At 42.1% G+C, this 11,821-nt stretch overlaps 1 protein-coding gene across 5 annotated transcripts in view; it reads right to left on the bottom strand.

The window, feature by feature from the left end:
- The window catches only part of TUT4 (terminal uridylyl transferase 4), a 61,203-nt gene that overhangs the window by 34,267 nt on the left and 15,115 nt on the right, over nucleotides 1–11,821 (bottom strand). For 2 of the 5 annotated variants that reach the window (XM_053949876.1, XM_053949877.1), the window contains exons 1-2: nucleotides 9,475–9,508; nucleotides 578–1,248 (exon numbers count right to left, since the gene is read on the bottom strand). The exons of 1 other annotated variant lie outside the window; for it this stretch is intronic. In XM_053949876.1, coding sequence (XP_053805851.1) covers nucleotides 578–1,139 — 562 coding nt within the window. In that variant the 5' untranslated portion in view covers nucleotides 1,140–1,248; nucleotides 9,475–9,508. Of the gene's footprint in view, nucleotides 1–577; nucleotides 1,252–9,474; nucleotides 9,527–11,821 lie in introns of those variants that run through there. 2 more of the 5 variants (XM_053949875.1, XM_053949874.1) reach the window with 2 other exon arrangements.

The following is an 11,821-nucleotide window of genomic DNA, read 5'->3' as shown; positions in this document are numbered from 1 at the left end:
TGATCAATATATTTAATTTTGACACTGAAAAACATGTAAGAAATGCACACTCATAAAGGTAACCTCTGATGGATGACAGGTATTCCAGAGCTCCCTAAATCAAAAAGGCACTTGCCAAAGTCTGCGCTAAACATTTTTGGTAACAAAAAGAGCACAATGGTCACAGAAAAGAAGTAAATATTTCCCCTCTACCTATAATAGGAACTTTTCTTGCCCATTTTTCCCCGGATCTTTCTGAAAAGCAGTAATAACTGGCATTTCCCTGAGTGGCAATGATATTAGGAAGGGTTCCCCCTTTCTAAGACATTATATTCACAAAATTGCCTAAAACCCACACACACTAAGTAGCTTACAAAGATGTTTAGGTCTTAGGCATAAGAAAAAAGGACAGCTGTTATCATAATCTCTTGTTCTCTAAGCAATATGCTTGTATGAACATCATGTTCTCTCTAAATGCAACCAGCAACTTTGTACATGTGAAAAAATAACACAAACAGAAACATTTCAAAGCCCATTTCAGACTGTCAGCAATTGCACCAGAAGAAAATGGAATTAGACAGTGTTAACTAATACTCACTGAAGTCATCAGGCTTATGTTCCATTTTTCTTTGATCTGCAGCAGTCTTACCAGGATCACCAGCCTGATCAACACTAGTCTTCAAAGTATGAACTCCCACTGGATTTTCCAGCACCAGTTTCCCTTTCTGAGTAGCTGTTAAGCTTTCCATAGTGACCCCATTCCCTGAAACATGGGAGCCTGGAGCGTTTTCTCCCACTGGTTGGGCTTTTGTCTGTTTCAGGTTTTCCATTGCTGATGATAAATTAGAAAATTTTTTAGCTTTTCCATGACTTCGATCCTGAACGTTTGATCCCAAATCTTTAGTTCCAGGAATACAACTATTTACTTTGCATGATTTATTTTCTCCTTGTTTTTCAGAACAAACATCATTTTGTTTACTTTTTCTGCTGCTATTCCCACTTGGAGAACTTCTCCCGACATCCTTCGCAGATTTGTCATTTCTATTAAATTTATAATTTTGATTAATTGTAACTTTGACTGTTTTGCCTTCCTCACAGACAAGACGGACAGACTTCCTTGGGTCATGATTTCCATTCTTTGAGCTCTTGGCCTCTTCCATTATAGTGAAGACCTGCTTCTCCTGTCTCGAGACCACTTGAAGTGCAATTCTTCAGCAATTTGCCGTTGATTTTAAATCCTCTGTGCAGGCAAGGATCGTAGCTGATTGTCTACTGAAGAAATAATGATAAGGCATTTTAAAAATTAAGGAAAAAGACTAACTCTCTATGTAGACAGCACATGAAATAAACTTCTCTAAAGGAAGGTGTTAATACAAGTTATTATAGGAAGCATATTCCCCCCACATGCATAAGTACATTTTCACAGTACATTCCAGTATTAAAGTAAAACTCATGAAAATTTTGATCATTTTGATTTGTATTTAAAAGACAAGGGCTATGAAGAGACAAAAAAATGGCAGAACATGCTAAAATCCACTCAGTGATAAACCTGCCAACAGCCTGCTTTTTCCTTTCCTTCCTATTTCTGGCTTTCTGAACAAAAACAAGAACTAAGATGTCTGCAACTACACTGTGAAAAAAAAGAAAAAAAATTAACACATCTAAAAAGTATCACTCAATAAACACATAGCCCAAATTAGCCACTAGAGGAAACTAATGCAGTTTCCAGCAAGCAAGCTCCGTTTTATTAACTGATTTTTAAAAGCATTTAGAGATATAGCTCAAAGTATTAATAATAAACCTGACCAATCAACTGCACCTCCTATTCTTATATAAATTAACTGTCAGCAATTAAGATTTTTTTTAAACCCCTCACAAATAGTAAATATTTTGTTTAACTGCAGACTAATTTTCCTCATCTAAACCTCAGGCCTTTAGGTGGTATATGATCATCTGAGATTTATGTTGGAGACAACTCAAAGGTTGTGTTTCCAGTGGGAGGAGGTTCAGCACAAGTGGGTCTGTTTGTAAGGAATTAGTCTTACCAATACAGAAAATGAAGGCAAGAATTTGCAACAAAGACTTGGACTTTTTTTCTTGTAATAACATTTAGACAGCAATTGAAAACTACAAGAATTAAGCATTAGACAAAGAAGAAAATTATTTTTGTAAAAATATAACAAAATATGGAGTGCAGAGTTTCTCTCTTTCCTGTCCAGCTGGATATTTCTAGGCAAATGCATGACCCATGGAAATTTCTGGGTTTTAGAGAACCCATCACTTTTCATTTAGTGAAGAAAATAAATAATAGAAAAGTCTATGAATTACAGCTATTAAAAGTACCACAGCATACTTTTGTACTTTAGAAACAAGAACCAGAATGAAGGATCAGATTAAAATGTCTGCTCAAAAAAAAAAAAAAAAAAAAAAAAAAAAAAAAAAAAAAAAAAAACAAACAAAAAAAAAAAAAAAAAACAAAAACCACAAAAAAAACCTCTCTGAATATTATCAGTATAATGCACAGTAATTTTTTTTCAGGCTATATAATACAGTTACTATCTCATTTTAATGAGACACAAATCAGAAAATACTTCAGGACACAAAACACATACTAAAAAGGGTTATCTTAAGTTTCCATTGATATCATTGAAAATACATATCTTTCAAAGGTGAAAATCAAAGAAACAAACAAAACCCACAAGAATTTTCCTGAAGATGCTGTTAGCATCACATTCTTTAGTAAAATATAAAAACTGATGAAGAAAAAAAATCTCCATTCCTAAATTTGTTCCAATGGCTAAGTATTTTATCTCACAAATACATTCAGTTAATATTGCAACTATTTTCTATTAAACACTGATTGCACCTTGTTCTTACTTCTAGATCAAAAGTCGCAAAGATTAAATAATATTTGCCTTTGGATTGTAGCTAGTGTTTCCCATAGCAATTCTAATCAAAAAGCAGCAGGAACTCCTGCCCAGCTGTACCAGCACTGCTGAAGCCTCAGGGTGGCAAGGAGAGCCCAGGGTCCCCCCAGGTTAGCTAAATTCAAGTTACTCCAGTCCCTGAGCTCCAGTACAAAGCTCTGCTCTAGGGACTGGTGAGATGCTACAGCTCTGTACACGTCATTGTCTTTAACCTCTACGGTGGGTTTGGATTTTAATTTCATGTAACCGGAAGAGAAATGGGAACATGATTTTTCACATTCTAAACTAATCATGCTTTACTTGTTCAACCTAAGGAGGGGAGAAGAACTCTCCAAACCAACAAACAAACCCAACCCACAAAGACACTCAGCAACTGCCCGTTCAGCTCCGGCCAGGGGCACACCGGGGCCAGCTCCAGGTCTTGGGGCAGCCCCAGCTTCAGGCAGAGCAACACCGCCCTTCCCCACGCCGCGCTCGCTGCCACCGCCGGGGCTGCTCCCTCCCTTGGGCAGCTCTGCCGGCAACCAAACCGGAAAACCAATCCAGCTGAACATAAAGCTGGCACCAGGCACGAGGAGGAGGAGCACGCCTGGCAATAACAAACAACTCGTAGGGTGGGGACAACTCCCGTTGCCACCACGTCCAGATTAAAGCTACCGGCATTAGAGAAAAAGTGGGGCTGCATTTTGGTTTTTTATGTGTCACGTTGTTAAGAGTCAAATTTTGAAAGTAGGTTTTTAAAAATCTGCAAAAATTATTCAAATTATTTTATTTCATCCATTCAATTAAATGCACAATTATCTATTCAAAGAGAATATATAATCTTTAATCAAATGTACAAATGTGATGGAAAAAAGTAACTAAAGAAACTGCTAGTAAAAACTAGAACCCAGCTAATGGTTTGAGTACTGTGATAGTGTTACATATCAAGAATGTAATCAAATGTAAGTAGATAATGTTTAAAAGCAGATATAATCTTTATTCCTAAGAAATATGAATTAAGAGAGGTCATGACATTTCATAAGACAAGAATACTCTGTACAAAATACAAGTTAGGGGTTCCACAATGAAATGCAGAATCTGAAATGCAAGTGCAATAATCATGTTGTTGAACTTTGGGATTTCTTTTTCTTTCCTTTTCCTCTTTAATACTGAAATGATTTAGCAAACAAGAAATAATGTTAACTGCTGCAACACATTCAATAGTAACCAAATTACCATCTCACAACAAACTGCAAAATAAACCAACTAATAAAACTCAGTATGAGAAACGAAAAGAGACCCCTCCTGAACCCAGGACAGACACTAAAAGATCATCCTCTGCCAGATATTGCCCATCTACATATGACAGAGGGAGAGAGGGAAATGGGGAAAGGAGTGCCTCTAAAAAAAAAAAAAAAAAAAAGTTGGTTGGAAACAAAACTCTGGAGTGAAATGAATCAGTGCTGAGGTGGCATCTTTGTAGAAACCTGGATGGCACGTCTTATTCACAAGCTCAGGCTCATACCAATTTGCCAGACCTGGAATCAAAGCAGAATTTTCTCCCAGCCAGGCTGGCAACAAAACCAGAGCATTTCGCCTGCGTCTGCAAAGTGGGGTATGATTAACCTGTTGAAACCAGTTCAGCATATTTCAATAATTCAATATCCCAGTGTTACATGGGACTCAGTTTCCCCTGCTTTCTGAGAGTACAGTGCCAATTGCTCCTCTGAAATCTAGCTCAGCTCTTGGCACTCTAGAAAAATCATCTGGCTGAAAAACAACAGCTTGAGGTCAGACAAGATACCATCTGACTTTAAACTCCAGAAAAATATAAAAATCTATACATACTTACAGCAACCAAATTAAAAATGTTTAAAATCAGCTTTGGTTAGAATTCATTTCAGGCTCACGAAATGAAGAAATGAGAATGTTTCACTTTCATTTTTGCCAGTTTCTTTTGTTTCCTCCACCTTGCAGACTAGCATTAGAAAACTCTGCACTTGAATTGCAAAGAATCAGACTAAGGCTTACTTCCAAACGGGGAAAAAGAAAGCCACCAAAAAAAAAAACTTTCAAGAAGATATTTCTACCTCTTCTACCACTTCTTCCTCTTAAGTTGCTCCACTGTATTCAACTCCCTCAGACATATACATTTGGAGTCAGAATTTGACATAACAGGGCCTCTTCAAAGATGAAGGCCAAGTTAAGCTGTGAGCTCTTGCATTCTGAGTTGCTCTTTTGCAAAGCATTTTTTAAATAATTTCATTAACAGCAGAACTGACTCTACCTGGTTTCCTACACATTCATTTTGTGCTCCTCTGTCACACTCTCTATCACAGCCCCTTGGGCAAGCAGAGCAGACGTGCTGGAGCCCTGTCTGATTTGTAGCTACTCCCTACAAGGAAATGGAACTTCCTCCTGCTTCCCCCCTAGCAGAGACCTCTCCTCTGTTGAGGCATAATTGTTCCAGAAAACAGACAGAAACTCAATGACCCTTTGACATTACTTCAAATATGTTCTAAAATGTGGTCCCAACTGGCTGAAATATCCAAAAGTAGGGACTACAGTGTGGAAAGGCAACTAAAGGGAAAGAGAACAGGCTTTTAAGTTTTGTTTCCCTGGGGAGTACTAGATAAAATATAAACACAGAAAGTACTACAAACATAAGTGTTATCACCCTGTTTCTATAAAGCATTCCCTCCTTTGAGAGGGAGACTTGTATTTTATCCAAGACCTGCTTTTATCTCTCCCATTATGATTGCCCTTAAGCTCAAATCTCCCAGCCAGCCTTCCAACACTAAGTGGGGTGATTAACCTCAGTGCCCCCCTCGCCTCACTACCAATATAGCCCAGCTGAACTTCCTCAACAAAAATAAAAGGAAATACTGCAAACAAACGTTACAGCCACAGTCAGGAACAATAGGAAAGGTTGTCTTCTGCACTCTGCTTAGAGTGCAGCACAGGTGATGTCGAAGGACACCCCTAATGTGCTGGGGTGGGGGAGTCTTTTCTGATTGTTTACAGCCTTAGGCCCATTTTTCTGTCTGAGAACTTCCACAAATCATTCAAACCTCTCCCATGTTCTTTGTCAATAGTTAAAAAAAAAATCACACATTTATGTTTGGTTTATGATGAATTAGACGTAACTTAGTACAACCTACTACCCATGCTTAATGTTTTTCCGAAGTACTTAAAACTAAAACTATCAGAGATTACTGGCCACTAAAGTGCTTCAGACTCCACCAGCACTAAACCCATAGATATTCTTAGTAACAAACTTAAGTGCTACATAGTGTCCCAGAACTCCCTCTTACTACAGCCTATAGAATTTATCCTGGTAAGGGTAATACTGCCAAAATCTACCCAGAAGGAAGTCAGCACAGTGCGCATAAACTTTAACACACAAATCAAGGATGCAACAAAACTGGCACTCTGGGCTCAGCGAAGATAGAAAGCTCTGATGCTGTATTTACAATGTGGAAGATTGAAAACTTCTAAGGAGTCATCATTAGATATATAACTATGTTTACATACATATGTAAAAATATATAACACTGTAACAGGATGATATCTGATTTACAGAAGTACTGGCGAATAAATAACATAACAAGAAAGGCTTTGGCTGATACAAAACTTGGTAACATATGTAGGTGCAAATATCTTACAATTAAATTTTGAAGTGAGCAAAATATGCTGGATGGGAGATCCATAAGGGATATGCTTGTTACAGATTACTCTGCATTGACTCACTGTTTTTTCTACAGCACTGTATGACTCACTGAGAAGGTGAGAAAAACTAACGTCACCCAACGCCAAGAACTACCTCTTTCTGACCCTACTACTGCTGCTGCCTCCCTGACCAAGCTCGGGCAAGCTGTCCTCTCTCAGTCACACCAGCTGTGTTACAACCTACCTCTGTATTTCATATAGGCTCTTCATGCTTTTGTACATTTTGGTTCTGATCCTAGGTTTTACTGCAATAGGCCTTTACACTTCAGACCCAGCTGCAGCAAACCCTGAAGCCAAAAGAGGGGCAGCACCCAAAACTCCCCACACCATTCATGCTGAGAGCAGAGCAGGAACTGATACAAGGGAGCTCTAACTTCAAAAACAAACACACACATCAGTCCAAGTACCTGTGAGGAGGCTGGGGAAGCACAATACAGCACTGCACTGGTTTAGAGCCTTTCAGAGGCTTCCAGATGCCTCAAGTGATCACAAAACTAGTTTAAATGGCAGCCACACACTGAAACCGATTTTTTCATCTGATCTTAACCTCCACTTATGCTCAGTGCTATGCTGAATGACAATACAGCAGTATGCATTGTGGCGTAGAATCCGGATCGTGTATTTAAGCAACAGTGAGCCCTTCACCCAAACTGGAATCCTTGAGGAAGGGATGGTCTTTGAACTGCTTCATACCAGCTGCAAACCAGTTTACAAACCACAGTGAAAGCCAACAGATCTTCTACCAGTACCCTTATGCCTGTTCACCAGCATCCAGCACCTTCCTTACTGGAAGAAACATGCTGAAAATCACAACTTCAGGAAAGCTGTCACAAGAGCACAACCACACTCAGTGGACTGAGTCACAATTGTTTGTAACACAAAACTGATTCCAGACTCCTATGTCAAGCTTTGCTGACACCAAAAACTAAAATCTGAAAGTTACTTCTTGCTGGCAGTAGTATTTCATGCATCAATGGAAATGAAAATAAAATCTAAGAACATCTGATAAATTGGGTTTTTTCCAAAGACTTGCTGAAGCCTTAGAACCAAAATTACAAACCAAGGATACAATATCAGTACACATGTATATATGCATGCATTTCTATGAAAATAAAAAAAAAAAGAATAAAAATTAAATTCATGTACATTGCTACAAAATTTAGGGCTTTTGTACTTCTAAGTTAAACAATTTACAAGCAATATACAAAATAGTCTTAATGTGCCAAAAGCATGAGAAATGTTGACTTCCACTGGATTGCTTCCATTGTGCAAATTAATCCACTACGCAAATTGCAGGATCCTTCTTTCTGTGAGTTCTCATTACAAGTCAGTACCAGTATGGCATTATTTCACTAAGATAGTGACAAAAAAATACTTAATGTAGTAGAAATGCTTTGTAAAGTTTAAAAAGCCAGGATTGCAACTTGAACACAGAATACACTCTCAGACAGTCAGACTGCCTTATGGTATCAACATGAATACAACAATCCTGAACCATGACTGACAAGCAGATCCACAAGACAGTTAAGAGGAGCTCCTCAGGAATATCTTGCTTTCAAGTAAAACACAGGGAAATCCTGCCCCACTTTCTTTCTCCCCATTGCAAAAATTCCCTTCAGAAGAAGAACTAGATAAATGCCCTGCACAGTGCAGGTGTCCCGGGACATTTAGCACTGCAAGCTGAGGTATGAGAAGAAAGTCCCAGCTGTCCTCTGTGCAAGAACAGAACACAGGAGGAACTTTCTGATCCCTCTATATCTTCTGGGAACATATCCCAATATATGTTCTGGGAAAAGGTAATTTTATCACAAAATTAATTTTATGAAGGTTTTTACTAAAGTTAAGTAGAAAAATGATTAAAAAAAGCTCATTGCAAAACTGGTATTTGTAAAAGAGACCTCTTACTCCTAATATAGCATCTTCTGCCAGGTACTGTAATTAAGTCATAGTTCCATGGCTGGCTTACTTTTCTTGTCACGGAAATAATTATGTCATAACTATCTGGGGTCAGACTATCCAAAAAGCAACCACTGAAACCGGGAACACAAGTCAAAACCATAAACAACATGTATCCTCTATTTTAAAGCAAATGCAACGACCCCTGAGTCCAGGGCACAGTGCTCAGGAAGCCAAGTGACATGGAGATGGTATGGATATAAAAAAAATTATTAGATCCATACTCAGATATAACTATCTTTTTAATATACTAATGTCTACCTTGGCTTAAATGCGATTGTATTGTTTCTCTGTGTTTTACGAGCTCATCCTCCTTTGATATACCCAGAAACAACCTTAAAAGCCAGGAGGCCTCAGGTAATATGACACATTCAGCCAACTGGCAAATTGCAACATATTGCAAAAGCAGCAAAGTCGTTCAGCTGTATTTGTATACAAAATAAGCCAACAAAAGAGCACAACCACGTAGGGGAAGGGATGCCTGGGTGTCACTCCAGGCAGATCGTAATCCACGGAAAGGAGAACCTCTCACGGCGGAGCGGGCACGGCTCTCGAGGGCAGCTCCGCACACGGGGCATCTCCCCGCGGGCCTCGCCGACTGCGGTGGTCTCTCCCCCCGCATTATTTAATTCCACGGGGCGTACGAACAACAAACCGCACGCACCAGCTCCGGCCCGGATGCGCCCCCGGGGGCCGCCCCGGCCCCCCGCTGACCTTGGGGCGGCCCCCGCGCCGCGGACCCCGGCGCTTTCCCCCGCCCGGGCGCGGGGCCCGAGGCCGCGGCGGGCCGTCGAGGCGGGGCAGGGTTGGGGCGGGGGGCGCCGGCGCGGACAGGACCCCCCGAGCCCGCCTCCCCCCGGGCCGCCGCCCCCGGCTGCGGGGAGCCCCCGGGCCCCGGTACCTGTGTGCGGCGCTAGCGGAGCCGGCGCGGCGCCCCCGCCATGCCCGGCTGCGGCTGCTGCAGGCCCCGACGGCAGCGGCTCAGTCCGGCCCGGCCGCCATGTCAGCGGCGCGGTGCATTGTGGGGCGAAGGCGGGCGGGAGCGCCCCGAGGGCGGCGGCGCTGCGGGGCGGCGGCGGGGACCGAGCCGGGCACTGTGCCCGCACCGCCCCGGCCCTGCCGGGGAGCCCCCGGTGCCTCAGAACCTCCCCCTTGCTGAGGGGGCGACGCGCCCCCCTCCCCGTCTCCGCCGGCGTTCAGGGCCTCCCTCCCCCAGTGCCACAGCGGCAAGCGGGGATGAGGGAATAAGCAGCATATTTTTTCTTCTTAATTACCCCCCAACAGCCATCCTAGTTTTCCCCCTTGTTTCTCTTCCCAGGCGTCTTCTTACACATAGAATCAGCAAGATAGGAAGAGACCTTTAAGATCCCCCAGTCCAACCGTGCACCCCGCACTGCCACTGTATCCCCACAGCCACTAAAACCACAGCACCCAGCGCCAGCTCCAGCCGCCTGCTAAACTCCGCCACGGATGGTGACACCACGGGGCAACCGATTCAATGCCTGACCACCCTAACGGGGAACAATTTTTTTCTTAGTATCTAATCTGAATCTCCCCTGTCTCAGCGTAGAACCATTTCCTCTGGTCGTCTCCCTGCAGGCGCGGCAGAAGGGGCCGGCCCTTCCTCACTGCACTGTCCTGTCAGGAGGGCGATGAGGCATCCCCTCCCCGGGCCCTGTGGAGCAGGTTAGGGCTCGCTGGAGCCCGGGCCTTGATCCCCGCCTCCCCAGGGCTTCTGGCCCTCCTCCTGTGCTCGGTGGAGAAGAGCGGCTGTGCTCCGGCGATCTGGGGAAATGACTCCAGGCTCCCTGACCTTGGCTATGAAGCTGGCCCCGGCAGCAGCCAGGGACAGTGGCTTGGCCGGCGTGCCTGCTGGCAGACCCGCAGGTCTCGGGGGAGAAGAGCCAGCCTGCCGGCTCTTGGCAGTGCTGGACGGTGACCTAAAGGCACTGGCAAGTGCTTGTCTGAGGCAAATCCCTCTGTGATCCAGTACTACCCCTTTTTGGCAGTGAAATGTCGTGTTGTTGGCACTTCCTAGCCCAGGCTAAGGAGGCCTTTCTAGGAAAACAAGGCACTAAAACATCAGTGTTGAACTACGAAAGGGGTTCAAAGAAAACTATTAAAAGTAGTATGAATAATAGTGCTGGAAACACTACCTCAGGGAGTCTGCGTAGGCAAACAAAAGTTGCAAAATCTGTAATACAGGATCCTGTAAATACTGACAAGACATACTTCTGAATGTATTGTGAAGTCAGCACAATCCTTAGTGGTAACCTGGTTGTTGTTGTTGTGTGGTGGGTTGTTTTTGGTTTTTTTTTTCTTTTTTTCTTTTTTTCTTTTTATTTTTTGCTCACTTGAAGTTCACACTTTACAGAATTAGGACTGGGTAGCTTTAGTCCAGGGCAGCAGCAACAGAAACAGCAGTGCCCTGAGGACAACTGAGGTTAACTGGGTGGTGGTTCCAGCCTATTCCAATTTATTTGACCAAGATTTCTATTAGGTTTAGTAGGCCAAAGAGTAAATTGCAGAAGTAGCTAGATTATACTTGCTGCTGGATACAATCCTCCTAGATCAACATTGAGACATGACAGTGAGCAAACAACGCCAGTTTGCAAACCTGACTGGCATATTTCCTTCAAATAGTTGGATAGACTTTAATATGAACTGATAGAGCAGTTTGGCTTGGAAAACTTACACCAGTATAAAGCCAATAGTCTTTGACATAGTCTCTTTCTCTGTGTTCAGGAACAATGCCTCCTTCTTTGCTGATGTTAAAGAATATTTTATTGCAGGGAGCAATATAGAAATATGGTACTAAAAGTGGAAGCAGAGTTCTACTGCCAGCGGGCCATTATTTAAAGAATTCCCAATTCAATGCCAGTGATTAAAAACTTTCAGATTCTGGGCTCAGTTTGTAGGAGAAAATATGACTCTGAAAGCTGCTAAATTTTATCTAGAAATCAGAGATGATAATCATAAAGCTGTAGGAAGTACATTTTATAAAGTCCCTTTCTAGAGCAAAACTTGCTTCTTATGTTGCAGTATGATGCTTCATTTTTAGTCCTACACCCAAGCAACTAAAATATTCCTCAAAAATGTAAGTGTGTATTGTAGATTTGTTTTTCATTTTCAGACAAAAAAAAACTTATGCCGATCATCAATTTTAAATGATTATTTTTAGAGTTTACTAGGATTTTTAAACCTAGTAAACCTTTAAAATGGATATACCATAATAAAGCCCTGTTCTC

The sequence above is a fragment of the Vidua chalybeata genome, chromosome 9, assembly GCF_026979565.1.
Source record: "Vidua chalybeata isolate OUT-0048 chromosome 9, bVidCha1 merged haplotype, whole genome shotgun sequence".
In the NCBI taxonomy this organism is placed as follows: domain Eukaryota; kingdom Metazoa; phylum Chordata; class Aves; order Passeriformes; family Viduidae; genus Vidua; species Vidua chalybeata.
This window is presented reverse-complemented; position numbering and strand designations above follow the sequence as displayed.